We start from the raw sequence: 24,464 nt of genomic DNA on the forward strand, positions 1-24,464 counted from the left end.
CTGCTGTTTTATGCATATTATTCTTCTGTGTAAGTTCCATAACATCTTGCAACTCCTTCTTGCTGAAGGGAAAAGATTTCTTCTGTATTTAACAGGTGATGAATTCAGGTCTACTTTCGTAATTTCTGCTGCTGGCCTTCACTTTTTTTGTTTCACTTAGATCTTGAGACCGATGCAGTGAACTGCTTCAGGGACTTAGTATGAATCCTTTAGCTGAGTATTTATATTGTAGGATATTTTCTGTACCCAGTCTATGATACAGTTGTGTGCACATTTGTTTACACCACTGAACTTTCTAGGACAGGTTTAGCAAATACCTGTTAGATGTGCTGTAATTGTATTTGTTTCACAATTATGATTTCCTGAGATTTTTCTTTTTACGTCAACATTTTTTTGTATAAAAAAATTGGTGTGTGTGTGTGTGTGTGTGTGTGTGTGTGTGTGTGTGTGTGGGTGGGTGGGTGGGTGGGTGGGTGGGTGGGTGGGCACGCGCACAGAGAACTGTAACTTTATTTCACATGCATATAATTTTTGTAAAACAAGGAATTATTTTTAATGAAATATCTACAAACCATTCTAGTTAAAATTATGTAATGCCATTAAATTGAGTGGTTTATGATGTATTCCTGCTTGTAAACTTACATTTCAAATGCAATCAGCAATTGATATCTCCTATTTTTTCCTTCCTTTTTCTCTTTACTTGATATTATTTCGTAAACAATGAAAATCTTTTTGTTAACTTGACTATATATATCTGCAGTAAGTGTCAAATTGGCAGTCTGAAACATAACTTCTGGTTACTGGTTATGTAAGGAGCTTTGATCATTTGCTCCACAAAATGATACTGTAATTCCAGGCAGATTATTTAAATTTTGCAGTTTGGTCATGAATGTCACATGTGTGCCAGCTGACAGGAAGAGTTGTGCAGTATTAAAACTCAAAATAACTTTTGATAAATTGACCAAATGTAAATCAGAACACTTTACTATTATATATTATTCTGTTATTCCTAGTTTTTTTAGAAATAATAAACATGTAGTAGGGTGGGGGGGTGAAAAGATTACCATTTCAGAATTTGGTACATTGGCACTGTGTCTTAATAGTAAAACTGCCAAATGACATTGTCCTAACTCTAACCCTTTTGGATAGGTTCATGTTTTAAAACTGGTAATTTGATACACCAATTTTCCTATTTTCAGAGTCCCACTACTCAATAATTAGTAATTCTTGTTTGCACCTAGTATGTAGGCTTTCAAGCTGATATAATGTATAAAAAGTAGGATACCTTTTTCAGATTTTTAATGAAAAATGCTGAAACACTTTTTACACACTGTGCTTTAAATGTGATGATTCTTTTAAAATTAGTAGAGGCCGCATCTTGTGCTCTGTAACTCTTCACTTCTAGTATTAGGTATAAATAACAATGAAAAGAATTTAGTGCCACACTGAGTAATTATCACCTCTGCCTTTAGATGAGTCCATTGCAAAATGAGTCAAATTTGATGAATTTCAAAGTTGGGGGGGGGGGGGGGGGGGGGGGGTACATAGATTGTTGAATCTCAACTTGATTTTTTGCTGAAATGTTAGTTACATATGTGGTAGCAGTCTTAGATGCAAAGTAGAATATGCCAACTTTACTCATTAACAAAAATAAAATTAAAATGCTACAGACATGTGCCATTCCACCATTCAACACTGTAAGGCATTGGTAAATAAGTGTTACATATTCCTTGAAATAGTGTTCATAAAATATTTGTGGTTGGCCAGAAGATCAGAACTGTAAGCATGTGAGAACTTAAAAGGGTTACCATTCATTTTCCTCAATGGATTTGTTGTATTTCACTGCTGTTTGACTTTCAATTTCACAAATGAGTTGATATATTATTATTATTGTCACTGTAAATTAAAATGATACTTCAGTGAAACATAAGAAAAGATGCAAACAGTAATGAGACATTAATAACTTTTTAAATATATATCAGTATGTATGAATATAAAAATTCTGCAAAGAACAGTTTCATTAAAAAAATTCAAATACAAAAAAGAATTTATTTTTAAAACACTTCCACTTTGTATATAACTTTCTCGTTCTCCTTGACATCTTGATGCATATACAAAACAAGTTCACTTAAAAGTGGTAGATGATATTTTTCATGGTGCTTATTGACAAGCTTATACAACCATGCACTGTGTCTTTGTAATGATGGGTCATCCACCTTACATATAACATTGGAGAAGGGGACCCAAACAGAATAATTCCAACTGAGCCAAGAAAGGAATTGTGATTCAGCAGTAGGTATGCAGTTAACCTTAACATCTTTAAATTCATGTGATGCTTGTAAATGTCTTGTGTGCCAGTTTTCATTGTATTTGAAAGCTACATACTGTGCAGTTTACAGCACAAAGTGTCTTCATGAGCTTTCATAGCAACAGTGCTCCCATTTGCATCTATTAGGAGACTGTAAATGCACTTTGCGATCGTTGTGTTTCTGGAACGGTCTTCACTGTACTGTACCTGTGTTCTAAGAAACTTTCACACAGATTTGATCTGTGAAGAAACTAAGAAAATTAATGCCCTGCGATTGTGTGGAGTATCCATGGGAACAGTGCAACAATTTTTCTGATGTATTGGAGCTACTTACTCAGAAATGTGGAATTCAACTCTTAATGAACAGGTTAAAGTTTTCACTTCCTCTGTCCTCATGGAGCATTGTCAGAGTATACTTACTTTTATCGCAAAGTACATAAAGTTGACAATAAGTGCCATGAATAAAATCATCTCCCTGTCCTTTAAGTGACTTGTTTTGTTTTAGCGTCAAGAGGCAAAAAAATACAGTTTTAAGGGAGGTGGAAGAGTTTTAAAAATAAAATTTCCTTCTTTTTGAATTTTTAATGGAACTTTTTTGTTGAATTTTTATGCCTGGATATGTTGGTGTATATTTAACATTTTTAATGTTTCTTGTTGTTTGCACCTATGTTTCACTGAAATATCTTTTTAATTTACAGTAACAGAATGATATATCACCTAATTTGTACACCCAAGCTCTCTCTTGTAATTCTTTAAACTGAAATGACAATTAACAGTGAAATACAACATATCATTGAGAAAAATGAATCTTTTCAGATCTCGCCTATTTACAGTTCTAACCTACTGGTCAACCACAAATATTTTAGGAACAATTTGTCACGGAGGACACAAGATTTTTATTTACCAATTCCCTGTCTGCTGGATGTAGAAGGCATTTGTCATTTTCATTTTAATCTTTGCTAATGAATCAAGTTAAGATAGTCTTCTTTGCACTTAAGATTGCTACCACATAGGTAAAGATTTCAGGAAAAAATCATGTTGAGAATCAGCTGTCTAAATAAGGACTTTGATAAATTTCAAATTTGACATTTTTTTGCGATGGGGTTGTTTGAGAGAAGGTAATAACTACAAATTGCAACGCCAAATTCTTTTCATTGTTATTTATACTTAGTATTGTGACTAAATAGTTACAGTGAACATAATGAGTTTCCCACGGTTTCCATGTGCAATGTTACGACTTTTTAAAAATCACCTGTTTAAAGTACAGCATAGAAAAGAGTTTCTCACCATTTTTCATTAAAAAAAATTTGAGATGTATCCTACTTTTTATATACATTATAGCAACTTAGTGGCCTGCGTACTAGGTGCACTGTAGGTCAACTTATTACTGAGCAGTAGGTTCTGAAAATAGATAAATTGGTGCCTGACTGATTGGGTACACACCCTGGAGTGTGCAGACCTGAGTTTATGAAAAATTGTTAGTTAGGACAGTGCTGTTCAGTAGTTTTACAAAGACATGTAGGTAGAATCCATTTACCGAATATCACTAAATTCTGAAATGGCCACCTTAAGATCCATCAAAATACGTGATTTTTACACAGAATGACCCAATTGAGGGCATAGATTGCATGTCATGACAATGGATACTTTTATAGAGTATGCTTGTTTCTTGTGAAGTAGACTTTTGAAATACTCCTGTGACAACAGTAGTGTAGACAGGCTGTATTTTTGATTGACTGTGAAATTACTTGTATTTCAGAGCACACATGCGGTCCATGCGTCAGATGAATGACATGATGAATTCAATGTTCTCGAATCCATTCGGAATGTTGGGAGGTATGGGTTTTCCAGCTCTAGAAGGCCCACGTTCTCAGAACTCTCCTGCAAGCAGGGGGTGTCAAGATTTGATGCCATTTGGATTTCCAAACATGAACAGCATATTCCAGAATTTTGTAAGTGTGTTTGAGATCTTACGTTGAATTCTCTCTCTCTCTCTCTCTCTCACACACACACACACACACACACACACACACACACACAGACAGACAGACAGTTGCTTTTACATCAAATTTGTCATGTTTCATTTGGTTACTAAGAAAATGTGAACACGCGCAACTACTTTTTAGGTTAGAGCTACAGCTGTAAGCTGCTTCTCCGTATATCTTTCTGCAATATTTACACCCTTGTGGTAATTGTGAAATGTCCTGTGCACACAAGGTTAATAGAACTGTGCCGCTGCTAACCTTAATTATAATTCAGTTACCATGTTCACGAGCAGCACAACTTCCAGAAGATGGTGAATTTTGGAAACTGTTTTTTCGCCATTGTGTTCACATGGAAGACCTGAAGTGGTTGATACTGGAATGTTTATTCGTCCAACCAGAAGCATTATTCGGAAACCTATTTACAAAATTACTTTAGGCGCCCCATATAAGCAGAGTGAGAGACATCTTCAGACATTTCTGTAATGTTGTGATGATACGCTTTTTTATGTGCTGGTACTATTTAGCACAAATCGAATCAAGATTATATGAGCAGTAATGAAACTGTTCTCATTTGAATTTCATGTTGCAGCACATCGAACTGTGAGATAAAAAAACTTACACCCTCTTACGCATTTCCTATTACAAATGTGAAAGACGATCCTTTTTAGACTTCTCGGACATCACAAAAAATGAGCACTTATCAAATAGACTTCTCATAACCTAATCAGTTACCACATCTTACGTAACTGTTCATGGAAACATTATGTATACCGGCTAATAAGGCCTTAATTGCAAATTGCAGATTTCTGCAGTTGTCTCAGTGGCAGGTGCAGGCAAATTACGGTGTAGATCTACTGCTATCTCTTAGCATCACCACTCTAAATAAAAATTTTCATAGAAACGGCTCATATTTTGCATAGGATTCGTGCTGGTTCTAGTTTCATATTTGTGTACAGTATGTTACTTTTTCTTCTCTTCTGTCGTCAGTATGAAAACTGAAATTACTTTACAACTTGTAATGCGTTTGCAGCAGTGTCTAAGAAGTAAGATTCATGATGAGATATTGAAAAGTGACAAGACCATATTGTTGAGATGAATAAGGTAAAGACCAACTTATTCTTGTAGGTAATCCTGAAACTTTAGGTCAGAGGTTGGGGCTAGGTACAATATTAGTCACCAACCCTGTAAAATGTTTTTAAAATTTAATTTACTCAAAGGAAGGAAGAAATTACATACGGGTTTGACCAGCATTTTTCCATGTTGCTTACATTTAATAAAAGGCAGTTGGCTTCGATAAGTTTTAAACATTTATCCTAAAGACATAGCATGAATTGTTTTGGGCTCAGATAAACTACATTCAGGCAGCTTCCGTAATGTGCTGAGGTGTTATTACAATTGTTTGATGGTGGTATATTGACAGAAGTTCCATGCTTGTGAACAACATATTTGTCTAATGGATGCTGTCTTTTACTTATCAGGGTGAAGTGATAACTTGCAGTTATGTGGACTCACTTAGTCCCATGACTAAAGTACTAATGAAAATTGAGTGCAGAAAATGTCTTTTTGGACAGGTGCGATATCTTGCAGTTAATAATGTTAACTTTGTTGACAGAGAGGAGGAGGAGAAGGGATTGATTGTGATGGTGGAAAAGACTACAGAATGTGCAGTCAACATGTTAAAAGTTAAATTAGAGCAAGAGCGTGGTTTGCAAATTACAAGAGGGAGGGTACAAAGGCGAACAGAGTGAAATTGAAGTTTCTATGCCACAGAAGGAGAAGCAAGATGTTCGCAACAAGAATTCCATTAACAATATGGATAAATGGATTATCAGGCAGCAATGTATCAGACTCTTGTGCATACAGCCACCTGCAAAGCAAGTGACTGCCATCTCCAAATGATGAAAATTCCCCCTAGGTGCAGGCACCCACTGGCTGTTAACAAATCTGTAGCAAATTGCTACAAAACAGCAGCTAAGAGGTTTCTGCTCAAGTTTTAAACTGATGATTATTTGTATGAAGTCATTTTGTGTAGAGTGATGAAAAAAGTTTGTTCTGCCCATGATGTGTTTCCTTTATATAAGGAGAATCATATTTTATCCTCCTGACAAAATATTTTCTGAATTGACCAAACAACAAATTGGCAACAATCGTATTCTCCTTCATAGTAGGCTAATTTGTAAATGATGATACCAAATTTCTCTTTTTGACATGCACTCTATCATTATTTGCTAGTGACAAAAGTTTGAAAATTTAAAAAATGATTAAAATGATGTAGCAAAGGTTCAGAAACAGAATAAATTCAGTTGAATAAAACTAGCGATAGAGATCACTTAAATAAAGAGTTAGAAACAAAAATTTCAGAGCTCCTGAGGATTTACATTATGCTGCCAGCCTGCACAACATTATTCATTTTAAGGCTTTAGGGCACCATACAAAATTATTTTTTGTCAATTAGTCAGTCTCTTTACCAGTTACAAATATTTCTTGCCAATGAAAGTGTCTAAAATATTTGCTTACACTGATGTTCAACCAGTGATCACTTTGCAATTTTTTCCTGTAACATGCATGATCTAATGGGAGTATCAAAACAGTCTTGTATAGATAAGATCTTTAAATCTCTTCTTGAACCATCTGCTCTCTTAATTTAAAAAAATAAAATGAATGCACTCATAATCTCCAATCAGTTGACTGAATCTGAACAACAGATTACATAATCAGTTTGTGTTAGACAAGTAATATTTAACTGGATAAGCAAAAATGTATTGTCCTAGCATGTAAACATGACAGTGAACATCACATTTGAATTTTGAAATTGCAAGTAAATGTAGATAGATGTGTGGTGTGTGACAGTTCTCTACGTGTAAGAGTACTGGAATGTATGCAACTACTACTTCCCTATATCTATTTCTTTGGTGTGAACAGGGCACTGCTGCCATTGCTGAGGCAGTTACCACTTCGCCTTGCTGAGTAATGCACTGTCATTGCTGTTGTGAACTCTGTTCGAGCAAAATGGTCATGTTGGTACATCATAGACTGTTCTATGTATACATGAAAAGAGCGAGATCGCAGCAAAATTATATTGCCAGTATAATACCTTACGGAATGTAAAATAAACACAACACACAGTGTATGTAAACAGGTTAACTTAATATTGCTAAATGATGTACCTAAGAAGTAAATATGGTGCTGGAAATTCATTTGTGAAATTCAATTATTGGCAGAAGAAAACTATGTAGTTAAGTGGTTGATTGGCCAACGAACAAGATTAAAAACAGTGTTAGTCTTTCAGATAAGCTTCTTCAGATCTTGCGAACACTTAGGTGACCGCATACCCAACTTTTACTGCAAAGTATCGCTTGTTTCACCTCTGACAATAACTTATGTTAAAAGTGGCAAGTTGCAGTGTTGTTGAGAGTCCACTGCAAACTGTAGGTTCCATAATTGATGGGGCAAGAGCACATTAAACTATAGTTTACATAAGTCAGTCAATTTAAAGGTTGGAGGAAAGCAAGCACACATTATACTCACATTAAAATTGCTTCCTGATTGACATTTCAGTGAGTCAGGTGGTAGGGGTTAGCCACCACCTAGTCATAGTTCTTTCTTGTGTTGCTGCTGTGTTGCCTGTTCTGGAGGTACGTACAGCATCTTGTGATGTGTAACTGGCTGCACACTGACAGCCCCCCCTCCCCCCACCAACCGAAATCCTGTCATTGCAATCTGATGGTCACAAAGTAATTTTAATTAGAGTTTAACTCGTGTATGACTGTATGTAGTAAAGCACTATATCATTCAAACCAACTATTGGATTGAGGACAGTGTTAGTTTATGGCAAATAAAGCTCCCATCATTGCAGTAAGGATGAACTTCACATCTCGTTTGTTGTCCCTTCCTCATGATGATACACACCAAAAGTACTGCATCATTTCTACACTCGTAGAATAGTTAACACTGCAAGGGGCCCATTTGAGAAGATTGTATGTCTGATAACATTTGTTTTAGTTACGTAGAATGTGATAGTACTGTTAATTTAACACCGTTAAATGTATGCATGTTTCTGCAGACCTGTAATAGGTATCTGCTTCAAATGGAAGCAATGGAGACGTCTTTGTGATAGGTATGAGACATGCTCAGGGAATCAATATAGGTCTATATTTTACTAACTATTCTTCTCAATATTCAGACGGCATACCAGTCAGACCAAATATATCATCATATACCCTGTTGTTGCTTAAATGAAGCAGTTGTATTTCTGATAAGTGTGAAATGTGAAAACTTGATGGCAACAGAATCACAAATGCAATATCATTCAGGCTTGCAAGCACCAAACTCTCTGTAGTTTTTGGTTGGCTACCATGGGGCCCCAGCCCTCAGGAACTCGGCATTTGTTGGCTGAGTATGGGCTTGGTGACCCCGGGGTTCCCGAGCTGGGGACTGGTAAGCGCCACCAGTTCTCTGCAACTGTAAGCTCTGGGCATGCTTCAGTGGCCACCATGCAGCCCGGATTGTGAGGATGGAATAAACCTGTATAAAAAACCCTCAATCTCAAGGTGTGCTGTGCGCTAATGAGATGTGTGGCTGTTGAGGTGGAACAGTTCTTAGTGGGCAACCTCTGGGGAACCTGCCGCACCTCAGTTGTACTAGACTTACTCAGGCACGCAGGGCTCTGTGAGTGGACCCTTATTTCCCTAGCTGCTCGTGGGACTGAAATGGACCCTCCGAAATTCTCTTTACCCCTCTCAGCGGAAAGGGTGGGCCGCTGGAAGGTACTAACAGTCCAACAAGAGGACTCATGTAGCCAGTCGTCCTGATACAATCAGTTGTAACAGAGTGCATGCTGCTTCACAGAATGTCTTTCTTATTGTTAAAAGAAAAGAGGGGAGTTTTGACAAAGTTTTGCCATTTTACATACAGAAAGGCTTGGAAGGCATTGCTGGCACCGTAAAATCTTTTAAGTACTTGCGAAATGGAACCCTGTTGGTTGCAACATCTAGCTTCCAACAAGTCAAGAATCTTCAGAAAGCATAATGCCTTGGGGAGTTCGTGCTAGAAACTGAATTGCACAACACCTTGAACTTACAACAAAGGTGATGTGACTTGAAGGGATCTGGTTGACATTCCCCAAGAAGAACTGAAAGTTTCATGGTCCCAGACAGGCATTGTCGACGTACAACACGTTATGAAACGGGTGGATGGTGCTCCCGTGAAGTAATTTGTTTATCCTTACTTTTAACAGCACCAAATTACCAGAGCATTTGAAGGTGGGTTTCCTACGTTTCAGTGTACGGCCTTATTACCTCAATCCAATGCTGTGTTTTAAATGCCAGCACTTTGTGCACAGTACTCTCAGCTGTAGAGGGAAAGCCACTTACGGGAAGTGTGGTAAAGCTGCCCATGAGGGAGTTAGTAGCTGCTCTCCTCCAAAGTGTGTCAACTGCTCTGGTGATCACCCTGTGTGTGTCCTAACTACTGCCAATGCAAGCAAGGATCCTGTGTTTCATTGCTACTGTGCAACTCTAGAGGGAAAAGTTGGACTTTAGGTTCAACGGTTCTGAGGCCTACAACTCCCCTTTCTCCATGTGGGAGCTCGAATCGGCACTGGCTGAGACTGCTGGCACTGCTTAGACATTTTCCAGCGGCGTCCCATGAAATCCTCCTTGAATTTTTAATCTAATATGGCAGACAGGCAACTTTCCCAACTCCTGGAGGGAGGCAATTCTGATCACTTCACTCAAACCAGGAAAGGACCGCACGTGTCCAAGTAGTTATGAGAGTATCGCTTTGATGAGCTGTATAGGAAAGATCCTGGATTGGATGGTTAACCATCGTCTGGTCTGGCTGTTGGAGACCGGGCACGTCCTTAGCCGCTCTGTGTGGATTTTGAAAATTTCAGTCCACAGTTGACAACCTGACCCTCTTAGAGGCAGCTATTCAGCAGGCTTTCCTCCATAAACATCTCTGTATTGGCACTTTCTTCAATATAAATAAGGCATACAATACTACTTGGAGACACTATATACTCGTGCATCTGCACAAGTGGGGTTTATGTGGCAATCTCCCCATTTTCATTCAGTCTTTCCCGTAGCAGCGTTTTTTCAGACCTGAGTTGGTGACACACTGTCTGATTTGAGCAGGAGAATGATGTCCCAAAGAGCAGTGTTTTAAGTGTTACCCTCTTTGCCATAGTCATAAACAGTATAACATCTACGGTAAGGAGTCCAGTACAGTGCTCCTTATTTGTGGATGATTTTGCTCTTTGCCATTTTCTGTTCCTCCCCCAGTGTTGCATCAGTGAGGCGTCAGTTTCAACTTATGATGTGGCAGTTAGGAGTGGGCTGCAAAAACTTCTCTCTCTGCCTGCATTGCATGTGGGGGACACTATCCTACATTTTAGAGATACAGTGCAGTTTCTGGGACTCATTTTTGACTCCAGATTGTCATGGTTGCCACACCTGCGAGACCTTGAAAGCCAGAACCCTGAAGGCACTGAACGTCCTCAAGTACCTCAGCCACAGGTCATGAGCAGACATGGTGCGTCTCCTCCAGTTTTATTGCGCTTCTGTGCGTTCGCAGCTGGACTATGGGTGCATGGTGTATGGGTCAGTGGGGCCCTCTTATTTGTGGATCCTTCACGCTGTCCACCATACGGGGATTCAACTGGCCATGGGTGCTTATCGGACCAGTCCTATATCCGATCTCTGTGCTGAGGCGGGGGAACCGCCATTTACCATCTGGCGGCAGCTCTTGCTGGCGCGCCAGGCTTGTAAGTTTCTTGCAGCTCCAAGCACGCCTGCTCAACATGTTCTTGCTCATCCACCTCTGGACAGTCTTTTTTTCCCACCATCCCTGAGCCACAATGCTGCTTGGGATCTGTGTGCAATGTGTGCTGGAGTACCTCAGTGTGGAGCCCATACAGCCCCAAATCCATGGTTTTAACTGCCTGCCACCCTGGTTATGGAGAGGCCCAGGCCCAGAGTGATTTTAAATTTGGTGCAGTACAAGAGATTGCACTCCTGCCATAGTTTTTAATGCAACATTTTCTGCTATTTTATCTGAGCACCACAACTATGTAGCTGTTTTTATGGATGGGTCGAAACGGGGGGATTCTGTTAGTTGCTCTGTTGTTTTTCGGGATCGTGTCCTCAAGGTCAGACTGCCTCAAGCGTTTACTGTCTTTTATGTAGAATTGTCTGTGATCTTGCGGGCACTGGAGCAGATGAGACGTTCTTCCCATCCTAAATTTCTTGTCTGTTCTGACTCACTCATTGCAATGTTTGTATCCCGCAGGTAAAATAGTCCAATCCCTCCTCCAACTAAAACGACTGGGGAAGGAGGTGGCTTTCTGCTCGGTTCCAGGGCACATCGGCATTGCTGGGAACGAAAGAGCAGATCTCGCAACCAAGGAGGCATGCCTCGGTCTGCAAGTGTTTCAGTGTGCCATCCCCCTGCACGCACTTGCCTCTGTTGAGTTCAGGAGTAATGCGTCAGTGGGAGGATGGGTGACCGGAAATGACTGACAATAAGCTCCTTTGAGTCAAGTCCACAATGTGTGTGTGGTGTACTTCCTTCCAGCCCCGTAGACGGGATGACGTTCTCCTGTCAACTGAATTTTGTTTATTCATCGTAACCGTATGCCAAAGGACATTTAATCTTTAGTTCAGAAACTCCGTCGTGTCTACAGCATATTTTGTAGACCTTTCTCAGAGTGGAAGTCCTTGTTTTTAGCTTTCCTCCCATCTATTGGGCTTAATGTGTAGTGGCTTTAACTCCTTTTTTGTCTTAGTGTTTGAAGGTTCTGACATGGGCACATATGACCTTAGTTGTTTTTGCGCCCTAAAACAAAACAAACGAAACCGACATGCCAGGTTTATTTGTGTAGTAGTGGATGGAAAGCAGAGGAGATTAGTCAGTAGCATGACACTTTTGTGCCCAAGTGCTAGTGAAAAAGTGTTGTTTCTCCACAAATTGCTTTGGTCCTAGTAATCTACATCAAATGTTACAGTAAGGTTATGGTATTCTGCTTAAGAAACTAGTACTTTATATTACCAGACAAATTTTAGCTAGGCAGTATGCAGTTCAGCTTGCAGAAAGCTGCCGGTGAGGCATGGCTAACTGTATACTGAGGATAGTTAGCTAAGTCTGAGATGCTAATTTGTTTGTTTGAAAAATGAAACATTTCAGCAATTGGTCCTAACTGAAAGGTGTTTGAGTAATGTTCGTAATGACTATGAAGTTGCATTTTATTACAGTGTGTTTATAAGAAGGCCCCTCTCTGACTGACACTCAGGGCTGTAAGGAAGAATGCCTTGCCCTGTATATAAACAGAAATGGTGCAGATGGAACTAGCATTGATTCTGTTTTGCAGTGCTTGTGTTATTATCTGTGTTTCTACACAAGAAGAAGTGACATAACTTTCCTAAATTCCAGTGTCATAGTAAAGAGAGAGAGCTCTGTGATAAACTGTAGGTGACTCATTTCTCATTTAATCACAGAAACATGACACAGCATAGAAAACTCTTAACAATATATTACTAGTTAACATTGGCAGCAGTCTGAAGAAAGAAAGAAAAATACTACCTGCCAGCATCACCAGATTAGTTTAAACTGCTGAACTGCTAGCAGCCACCAATGTGAAGTGTCTTCTTAGTGTGTACCTTTCTTGTACAGTGAAATTGTTGAGGTCATCTATTTTTAAATGCCTGAAATATTCTTAAATTGTAAAATATTTTCAAATTTGAACAGCTACCTTGTTGCCAATGTACAACAAAATTCATTGTCACTGTCATCCATTTGCATGTTAGAGATATACTCAGAACATTATTTACACAGTGTCTCATTTTAGTAATCTTAAGGTTTGTTTGTTTGCAGCTGTTTTTAATAAACTGTGATCTTGTGTTCCTTTTTGCCAGCTGTCATTGAAGAGATAGACTGTAAAAGTTTCAAAATATGTTTACAATTTGTAAATGGTGGTCAGTAGAATGTATAATTCCCTCCAAAGATGGGAAACTATTAGTGTTTGTGGCTTAGTTTCACTGTAGACAGTGTCAGTCACGTTTGAAAAGTTGAACATAAAAATGTGGAATGTGAATGCATCTCATTGAGTCTCTACAGTTTGACTGAATGTTTTCTAGGTTGCCACAAATTCTGGAAATTTAGGAATTTCAAATGTCAGGGAAATTGGGGAAATATCAGTGAAAAAACTGAAAAAAAATCCCTTTGTCTCAGTAGATGAAATAATATGTTTACCAATGTCGTGCATCGTCACTGGCTGGGCGCAGCTGAGTTCATGCGCCACTTCCCTACTCCCTCATTCTTACTGCTTCTCCCCTTTCTACCATTCCCCTCAGCTGTCAATCAGTGCTGCCATCTCTTCTTGTCGCTAGCCTGACAGCGGCCGATGAGAGGCAGGGAGGTGTGAGGAGTGGTTTGTTTGGATCTGATTCTCAGAGACTGTTGACACAACGGCTGGAAACAGTGGTCACATGTGCATGAGTTGTCTGAGTGATCGTGTGTGTGCGGTTGTACTTTTGTTTTCTGACAAAGGCTGTGGACAAAAATTTAGTTGTGAGAGTGTGATTGTCCTTTATATGTGCCTGTCTGTGGCTCAGGGATCATATTTACCATGAGTTGCTATCTATCCTCATTAGTATTGATTCTCAGAGTATTGGTGCAAGTTATCTGTTGCATGGATTGATCACTGTGGCTTCATTTCAGCAACATAGTGACTGTGACACATGACTAGTTGGCCACATGAACGAACTTCCAAGATGGGCCAAAACTGCAGGCCATTTCTGTGCGGTATCTCTAATGGATTGGGCCTGCCTATCTGAAGCTCATCATTTCCCATTAATATGCAGACCCCTGCCTGTCGGATCTGGCCTGCGCGCCAGGTCTGTTTGTGTATGACATAATGCGAAGGATTTTTCGCATAGTTTATCCATGGAACCAGGACTTAGTGGGATGAATGTAAGGAATTGCGACTGTCTCACTGCAAGTACATTGTACAGTGCAGCATTTTAGAGACATTTAATATACTCTAGTTCATTTTGGCACTTCATGAGTAGTTTATATATCAGAAAGTATAGACGGTAAGATGAAAAAAATTGTGGCAGTCGCTGGCAGTTCGTACCCTATGTATTCTTGTATTTCTTGAAAGAAGAAAATATGCAGTACCTGTGAAATAATAGATGTACACAATGGGTAATAACAAACATAGAACAACCAACATTTTATTGGCAGTCACCTATAGTGTTGGTTTACACGATTGTTCCCAGTCTTCTTTCAAGGGGCCTACTTTTTTCTGAGATTATTTCTGAAATCAGTGAAGGTATTTTAAATCTATAGACTCCAACGAAATGCGAATTTTTGTCACCAAACATGTTTAGTTTTATTGAAATAAAATAACATTTTTGGTCTTAATGAAACACAGATACCATCAGGCTTGCTCTCTCCATCTAAAAGCAGTTATTACAAAAGATGTTATGTTACTACTTCAGATTTTCACTCACTCGTTTAGAAGTACAGAAGTCCTTACAATCTTTTTTGTCCGATTATGTCTTTATTTATCCTTGAAATGTCAAAATTTGTTAGGGAAAAAATGCCAAAACTTGTCTGGAAATAAGGGAATTTCACTTTGGGAAACTTAAGACAACCCTAGTGCAGCACTTGGCTTAAAAGAGACTTCAGCCACTGTGAATGCTGATGTTTTGTTTAGTATATAAAGTCAATTCCAGATTGTAGAGTGGATGTCTTTAGTGTGGAAGTAACCAGTATCGTTTGTGTAGCCATTACACAGCACCTGCAGTTCGGTTTTGGGAAAGTGGGAACATAACACAAATGTTGGTTGTGTTACTACATGATTGTCATTTTCATCACACTTTTTGCAATACTGTTTATAAAAATGAGTATTACAAAGACAAGTGTTAATCAGTTCATTTGTTTTCTTGCATGAAGTATTTAATAGCCCGTTTTTTGTCTGATGTTATACTTAGAAACATGTTGCAATATTAAAATAGTTTGTGAGCAAGATAATAAAATAGTGTCATTGGTAGTGGTGTACCTAAACCTGTTAACAAGTTTTAAAATTGATTAGTGGTCAAATAACGGCCATCTTGACCATAATTTGTTACAGAATCTGTATTGTGCTGCATCACTAAATACGTTAAGAAGGCAGGTTACTGGGAACAGTCTTGAAAGTTGATTCACATTACTGTGGTGTCTGTAATTTCTTTTAACAATGGCCATTTTGTTAAAAATACACATTTACCCTTCTTCTGTAATTAGGATATGAAAATAATTTTTCTTATTGCCAGCTTGAATTATATTCAGCCTGTTTCTTTAAGTGTACTAATATTACCATAATTTTCACTAACATTTGCTGCATTAAAAAAAGTGAAAGTAGTTAGATATGGACAAGACTGGAGTAATGTTTGCATCTGTACACACACACACACACACACACACACACACACACACACACACACACACACACACACACACCTCTATATGTGAGATTTCAGCTTAATGAATTATGAATTCTCTTTAAATAGGAGCACATGGCCAACAATCCGAACTGTCATTCATTCAGCAGCAGTACAGTCATGACAATGAGCAGTGGACCAGATGGAAAGCCGCAGGTATTTACTGCCTTGATAACAACTACTTGTTCTTATGCCAATTGTAATTTTTTACTTGCAACATGGGAATTCAGTTTATTTTACAAATAAATGAACTATATTTAAGGAATGTGACATACGCTAATGTACAGGAAGTTTACATTATATTTCTGCAACATCTGGAGGTAAAAATTTTAGGAACTTGTCCAGACAAATTTTCTTTAAAGCAACAGATGAAATGGATTTGTCTTGGAAATCATATAGCAGCAGTAAAAATTGTATTTCTGAGGCTTTTGTAGTGTGAATTGATAAAATTCTAAATTACCAATAAGGTTGACACTCCATTATTTGGCATAGTATTTACATGGTCTTGATCAGGTGATGTGACTGATTATCCTGGACATGATTACTGTGTTGACCCAAAAATGAATGGCCACCATCCGGTCTCCAAACATACCAATCACTAGCAGTGTTGTCATTATAACCCCACAGCCCCTCCCCTACTACTTGACATCTGTGTCACCAAATATGCTTACAACCTTAACAGAATCTCTATATGCAGTATCCTGTTCTGCTAATCCAGTAAAAAAATTCCTCCATTACCAACAAAACCACTACTTATGTGAACTACTCTGTTGAATATTCCCTTAACCACATGGGGCTTGAAGGGCAGAACTTCCCTATTATAGTGCCATGAAATAAGGGATATTGTACCATCTGCACTGCCCCCCCTCCCCTCCCCCAACCCTGCCAACCACAATTGCCGCCCCAGGCTTGTCCTTCCAGTTAAGACACGCTCATTTTGTCTCTCATCACAGATGCCTACATGAACAACTGACTGTAAACAGTTTTGTGTGTAAGGTCACTAGCTCATGTGTACAGGGTGTTACAAAAAGGTACAGCCAAACTTTCAGGAAACATTCCTCACACACAAATAAAGAAACGATGTTAAGTGGACATGTGTCCGGAAACGCTTAATTTCCATGTTAGAGTTCATTTTAGTTACGTTCTTCCACCTACGCTCAATAGAGCACGTTATCATGATTTCATACGGGATACTCTACCTTTGCTGCTAGAACATGTGCCTTTTCAAGTACGACACAACATGTGGTTCATGCACGATGGAGCTCCTGCGCATTTCAGTCAACAACAGATTCGGTGACCGATGAATTGGTAGAGGCGGACCAATCCCATGGCCTCCACGCTCTCCTGACCTCAACCCTCTTGACTTTCATTTATGGGGGCATTTGAAAGCTCTTGTCTACGCAATCCCGGTACCAAATGTAGAGACTCTTCGTGCTCGTATTGTGGACGGCTGTTATACAGTACGCCATCCTCCAGGGCTGCGTCGACACATCAGAGATTCCATGAGACGGAGGGTGGATGCATGTATCCTCGCTAACGGAGGACATTTTGAACATTTCCTGTAACAAAGTGTTTGAAGTCACGCTGGTACGTTCTGTTGCTGTGTGTTTCCATTCCATGATTAATGTGATTTGAACATAAGTAATAAAATGAGCTCTAACATGGAAAGTAAGCATTTCTGGAACATGTCCACATAACATATTTTCTTTCTTTGAGTGTGAGGAATGTTTCCTGAAAGTTTAGCCGTACCTTTTTGTAACACCCTGTATAAGTGGGGAATGAGTGGTTGTGTTCCTCATTTTGTCTCTTTGATATTGTTCAAGGCTGAACTTCTGAACAAATCAGCACTGCAGCCACGAAAGTTAGAACGTCCTGGATCACCAAAAAGCCTACAGTCTCAGATTTGTCAAAATCACAACTTAAATAACAGAGCAAGGTGGCAACTGGATAAATGTTCAGGGCAGCCAGTATTTAAAGCTGTCTGGTTATTAAGGTTTCCTTGGTTTGTTTCAGGTAAATACCAGAATCTCTTCTCTCCTTTCCCCACAAAAAAAAGGGGCTGACAATTGCTTCTACATCCATCTTGTCAACCAGGTAATAAACTGTTACTCGCATGAGAGGCCACTGCCAAACTGTGGCAAACCCCAAACTTGACCATCCAGTTGCCGAACATGGGCACCACAGCACAAATGACTCCATCAGCTGTGTCACTACATGAGCCGTTATGCATATGCCATTCCAGCACTAGTTTCTCTGAACTACACAGGTGGGAATTTCCCCACCAGTCCTTCCCTGTCCAGCTCATTCACTGCCTTCTCCTTCCACCCTCATTTTCCAATCCTCTTCATTTCTCTCTTCCCTTCATCTCCTGCTTCGTATCCACCTCCATGTATTTCTTATCCCCACCTCCATCCCTCAGTAATGGATAACTGTCCTGTCAGTCTCTCTCTCTCTCTCTCTCTCTCTCTCTCTCTCTCTCTCTGTGTGTGTGTGTGTGTGTGTGTGTGTGTGTGTGTGTGTGTGTGTGTGTGTGTGTGTGTGTGTGTGTGTGTGTGTGTGTGTTGGGGGTTTTGGATATAAATTTGTGTACTTCTGCTAGAGCTGCTAAGAGCTCAAAAGTTATTGCTAATACTGTGTTCTGTTGAGTGTTTGTGTGCCCCACATCAGTCAGCTGTAGGCCAGCAGTTGCCTTTCCTGTACTTTATTTACAGATATTAAATCTTGCTCTTTTTTTTTTCCCTTTCGTGTACTTTGTAGTTTCATATGACTGCCTCCTCACCCCCCCCCCCCCTTCCTCCCCCGTCACTCAGGGGAGTCAAAATTCTTTTGTGAGTATGTGTTGGCTATCACGGGACCCCATTATTTGCAGCGTTACTTCTTTACTGTCTTGCAAGCTTATAGTTTCAGTACACCTTTGCCCCACTGCCTCTCCATTGGTTGGTTTTCTTGATGCAGAACCTCCTTAGACCTGGTTTATGATTGGGACTAGAGTTTCCACTTCCGGCATTCTCTACATCATTTCATTAAATAAAAACATTGTCCCCATTGTTGGGTTCAACCTGCCACCAATTTTCAAAATTCTCCAGAAGTGCAGATTGTGCGGGGAAGGTCGGCCAATGTGGTGTATGCTCCACTTACGTGCCTCTTCATCTCTTCACGCTCCCCTTTAATAAGGTAATATACCCAAAACTGTTAATGCTTTAGCTGAAAATTCCTCATGTGTGTCAAGGAGTATGTGCTCTTCGTGACTTGGACACATGGACTCTCAGCAATGGATTATTGGTCTGCTGAGGCTGGGTGGCACCCATGAGGAGAGCCGCAATTTGGAGTGGGCTGTATCATGGTAGATTAGTCCCACATGAAGCGGATGAAGTTATCTCCTGCTGGTAACCCTATGGCCCCAGCAATCTCTATGAAAGGACAGTTGTCTTCTAATGCAGAGATGTGACCCTAAAATGTTCCCTTCCTTGACTACTCTGTTAAAGGAACATAGGGCCAAGTGGAAAGCAAAAAAGTACTCCCCCACCCCAGTACTTACTTTGCACAAGGAGTGATGGGGATTCCTTCTAGGCCACAAAGCCCTTATTCTTTGTGGAGAATCTTTCTTTTAAATTTGGGGAAGCAGCTGCCATCTCCATAATGAAGACCGGGTCCTTTTTTATCAAAACGGCACCCCCTGCCCAGTCACGGGCACCACTCACTTGTAACAAAGACAGGTGACATACTGGTGATAGTCACTATGTGTAAGTCTTAATATGGTTCAGGGCATCATTTCCACAGAGATCTGCTCTTACAATCCGATGAGCTGTGCATCAAATTGGAGCAATGTCATGTACATAATGGGTCAGAAGACAATACAGTCACTACCTGTGTCTTCATCTTGGCGTTTCAGGGTGATTCACTGCCTGAAAAGATTAATGTGATGGTATACTGATTCAGTGTGAAACTGTGTGCTCCCACCCTCTCCCTCAAAGTGCCTGAAATTTGCGCATATGTTTTTGCGTTGCAGTGCTAGCCCCACCTATAGAGATTGTGGATCAGCACTGCATGCAAATGCTCCTTCTACCCCTCACTCCATCTGTGTCAGCTGTGGAAAGCATAATTCTATCTGCTCACCAAATAGCAGCATTTTCAGGAGTGAGATTACAAGACTTTGGCCAAATTTACTTATCAAGAGGTCAAAAAGTAGTATGAAAGGTTGCACCCAGTGTGTACAATGTAACATACATGCTACAGCTACGACAACGTTGCCCCCTTTGGCAATTGTGCTCTCGCCCAATTTCACCTTCTACAGTGGGCCCTCGGGGCTGCTCAACCATCCCTGCCTCCACCCCCTCACTCACCCCAAGGGTTGGGTTTTCCCCTTTTTTCTGCTTCCTCCACACCTACTTCGGGATAGGTGGCTTGCTGACTAACAGGGACAACAGTTCCCATCTCCCAGCTGGAGGCCCCCAGGGGGCCCATGGTACTCTTGTGAGTTCATGCGTGGAGCAGACTGTACCCCAAGCTATTGCAGCCAAGTCTTCTTTCCCAGGCTGTTTTTCCTTCACCCTGCCCTCCCTCCCTATCCTCGCTCCTTCCTGGTTGTCACCACCTTCACCTCCCCCCCTGCGGGTCCGGGGATTAGAATAGGCCCGAGGTATTCCTGCCTGTCGTAAGAGGCGACTTAAAGGAGTCCCTCCCCCTCAAGGGGGTAGTTAGCGCCTGTGTCCGGAGACGGATGGTTCCATGATCTCTATTTGCGGTCATTTTGCTTTTTCACTTCTCGTTTCTTCCTTCCTTTGGTTGGTTCCTTTCTTTGCTCTTCTCCATCTCACTGTCTTCCTTAATCTTTCCCTTGTATTCTTCTCATTGCCTTCTTCTCCTTGCCTTCTCTGGTCTCCGCCTCGGCGTTTGAGACAGTCTATCCTCTTTCTCCCTCTCTCTCTCTCTCTCTCTCTCTTCTTTTTCCTCTTCTTCCTTCCTCCCTGTGCGTGCCTGAAGGCCGACCCACGCGTTCGCACGCGTAGCCGGTGACGGGGTAACGCGTAATTCCCCGCCCTGGGTAGACAAGTAAGGTGCGCACGTACCCCCTGGTAAAGGCCAGGCCCAGGGAGGGGTGATTGCCTGAGCTGATACCTTCTGAACATGCCGATTGGTCCCTCCGTCTGTTTCTCGGGAGGTGTGACCTGAGGTGTAAACATTCACCTAAGGCGGGAGTGCCCTCTGAGAGGGTCCCCACAAGGAAGGAGCGCGCCATTGGAGACGCTGGCAATCATGGGGGATTCCTCCGCAATGGATTTCTCTCAATCTCTCTCGACTTCTGCCCAAAAACGGAAACTTGACCAGCCACCAGTGATAAAAGTACTACCGCCTGCCCCACAGTTCCTCGTCGTTTCTCGATCTGAGGACGGAAAGGATTTTTCCTCTGTCAACCCTTTCGTTATCCAGAAGGCCGTAGATGCCATAGCCGGATCTGTCAAGTCGTGTACCAGGTTGCGTAATGGTACCTTGTTACTAGAAACTGAGAGCGCCTTTCAGGCACAAAAACTGCTTCGGGTCACACTCCTGTACACGTTCCCTGTCCGGGTGGAGGCTCACCGCACTTTGAATTTGTCTCGTGGTGTGGTCTATACTCGATCACTTGACGGATTGACTGACGAGGAGATTCAGTCTTTCCTCGCTGAGCAGAGCATGCCGGCTGTCCATAGGGTCATGAAAAAGGTCAACAATGACCTTGTACCGACCCGAACACTTTTCTTGACCTTTGACAGTGTTCAGCTGCCGTCGCTTATCAAAGCGGGCTACCAGGTTATTTCTGTTCGCCCCTATGTCCCGACACCTACGCGCTGCTACCAGTGTCAGCGTTTTAATCACACTCGCCAGACATGTTCCAATGCGGCTAAATGTGTCACTTGTGGCAGGGATGCCCATGAGGGTGACTGTCCACCTCCGTCTCCTCGTTGTGTGAACTGTCGGGGTGACCATGCAGCGTCCTCCCGCGACTGTCCCATCTACAAGGAAGAACACTGTATCCAAGAAATTCGGGTCAAAGAGAAAGTGTCCACCTCGGCTGCTCGCAAGCTATTTGCTAGTAGGAAGCCTGCGCTGCTCCCAGCGGGAAAGTACAGTACTGTCCTCTCCTCTCCTCGGACTACCAGGGAGGTGGCGACGCAGACATGCGATCTGACCTTCGGCACCACGGTCGTCCGTTCGGCCAGTGCTAAGATCGCGCGGTCGAAGTCTCCTCTTCCTCCCGTCACCCGTCCAACACAAGCACCTTCATCAGCTTCTGCCAAGACGAAGACCCAGAAATCAGATGCACGGGCCTTCAAGAAGGAACCGTCCCCTGCAGACTTCCTACGTACCTCGCACTCCCAGCCGTCGACCAGTACTTCCACTAAAAGACCTTCCAAGAAGGCTCATAGGAAGCACAGTTCTCCTTCTCCTCCTCCTCCACGGCGCATTTCTCCTCCTGCGCCACCCAGCGGTTGCCGCCCCAGGCCGTCATCCGTTTCGCCGGGCCGCACCGCTGGTAGCCGAACATCTAGCCGTCCACCGGCGGAGGAAGCTCCTCCTCCCGGCCATCTTAACGAGATGGTCGATGAACCTATAGAAGCAATGGACGATGGCTGTCCGCCTACTGATAGCGGCGGCAGTACTCGCTCGAAGCCAGGCCCTCAGCGGCCTTTGAGGTGACCCCTTTTTTCATCTTTCTTTTCTTCTCACGATGGCACTTATTCACTGGAATATTCGCAGCATTCGCTCCAACCGAGAGGACTTTAAGTTGCTGCTCCGCTTGCACCGTCCGCTCGTCGTAGCCCTCCAGGAACAAAGCTCCGCCCATGCGATCACGTTGCCTTGGCACACTACGCCTCTTTGCGTTTTGACATATCCCCTGTGGTAGGTATTCCAGCTCATGGAGGGGTTATGTTGCTAGTCGGGGATGATATTTACTACGATCCCATCACATTGCACACCGGCCTGCAGGCAGTTGCAGTCAGAATTACTCTCCCCACTTTTACATTTTCTATTTGTACCGTTTACACTCCATCGTCGTCTGCCGTTACCAGGGCAGACATGATTCAACTTATTGCTCAGCTACCTGCACCATTTTTGTTAACTGGAGACTTCAATGCCCACCATCCCCTTTGGGGCTCTCCAGCATCCTGCCCGAGGGGCTCACTGTTAGCAGACGTTTTCAACCAGCTCAATCTTGTCTGCCTCAATACTGGCGCCCCTACTTTTCTTTTGGACACATCTCACACCTATTCCCATTTAGACCTCTCTATATGTACTACCCAACTTGCACGCCGGTTTGAGTGGTATGCCCTTTCCGATACATATTCAAGCAACCATTTCCCGTGTGTCGTCCATCTCCTGCATCATACCCCCTCTCCGTGCTCAGCTAGTTGGAACATCTCCAAAGCCGACTGGGGGCTCTTCTCTTCCAGGGCGACCTTTCAGGATCAAACCTTCACAAGCTGCGATAGTCAGGTCGCACACCTCACGGAAGTCATTCTCACTGCTGCTGAATATTCCATCCCTCACAGCACTTCTTCTCCATGTCGCGCACCGGTCCCCTGGTGGACAGCAGCATGTAGAGACGCTTTACGTGCTCATCGACGTGCTTTACGCACCTTTAAACGCCACCCTACAGTGGCGCATTGTATCACTTATAAACGATTACATGCACAGTGCCGTCGTATTATTAAAGAAAGCAAGAAAGCCAGCTGGGCTGCTTTCACAAGCACCTTCAACAGTTTTACTCCTCCTTCTGTTATCTGGGGTAGCCTGCGACGTCTATCTGGCACTAAGGTCCACTCACCAGTTTCTGGCTTGACGGTCGCGAATGACGTCCTTGTGGCCCCTGAGGATATCTCCAATGCCTTCGGCCGCTTTTTCGCAGAGGTTTCGAGCTCCGCTCATTACCACCCTGCCTTCCTCCCCAGTAAACAGGCAGAGGAGGCTAGGCCACCTAACTTCCGCTCCTCGAATCGTGAAAGTTATAATGCCCCATTCACCATGCGGGAACTGGAAAATGCACTTGCCCGGTCACGGTCCTCCGCTCCAGGGCCCGATTCTATTCATATTCAGATGCTGAAGAACCTTTCTCCTGCGGGTAAAGGTTTCCTTCTTCGTACTTATAATCGCATCTGGATTGAGGGACATGTTCCCGCATGCTGGCGCGAGTCTATTGTTGTACCGATTCCTGAGCCGGGGAAGGACAAGCACTTGCCTTCCAGTTATCAACCCATCTTGCTTACCAGCTGTGTCTGTAAGGTGATGGAGCGAATGGTTAACTCTCGTTTGGTTTGGCTGCTTGAATCTCGGCGCCTACCTACCAATGTACAATGTGGATTTCGTAGGCGCCGCTCTGCTGTTGACCATCTGGTTACCTTGTCAACCTTCATTATGAATAACTTCTTGCGGAAGCGCCCGACCGCGGCTGTGTTCTTTGATTTGGTGAAGGCTTACGACACCTGTTGGAGGGCGGGCATTCTCCGCACCATGCATACATGGGGCCTTTGCGGTCACTTCCCTCTTTTTATTCGTTCCTTTTTAATGGATCGACAGTTCAGGGTACGTGTGGGTTCTGTCCTGTCGGACACCTTTCGCCAGGAGAATGGGGTGCCACAGGGCTCAGTTTTGAGCGTCGCTCTCTCCGCCATAGCGATCAATCCAATAATGGATTGCCTCCCAGCTGATGTA

At 42.2% G+C, this 24,464-nt stretch overlaps 1 protein-coding gene across 3 annotated transcripts in view; it reads left to right on the forward strand.

Moving 5' to 3' along the window:
• LOC124596626 (myeloid leukemia factor) overlaps window positions 1–24,464 on the forward strand; it is a 140,382-nt gene that overhangs the window by 27,463 nt on the left and 88,455 nt on the right. For all 3 annotated transcript variants that reach the window (XM_047135853.1, XM_047135854.1, XM_047135852.1), the window contains exons 2-3: window positions 4,068–4,260; window positions 15,843–15,929. In XM_047135853.1, the coding sequence (XP_046991809.1) occupies window positions 4,068–4,260; window positions 15,843–15,929 (280 nt within the window). The remainder of the gene's footprint in view (window positions 1–4,067; window positions 4,261–15,842; window positions 15,930–24,464) is intronic.

The sequence above is a fragment of the Schistocerca americana genome, chromosome 2, assembly GCF_021461395.2.
Source record: "Schistocerca americana isolate TAMUIC-IGC-003095 chromosome 2, iqSchAmer2.1, whole genome shotgun sequence".
NCBI classification, from domain to species: Eukaryota; Metazoa; Arthropoda; class Insecta; order Orthoptera; family Acrididae; genus Schistocerca; species Schistocerca americana.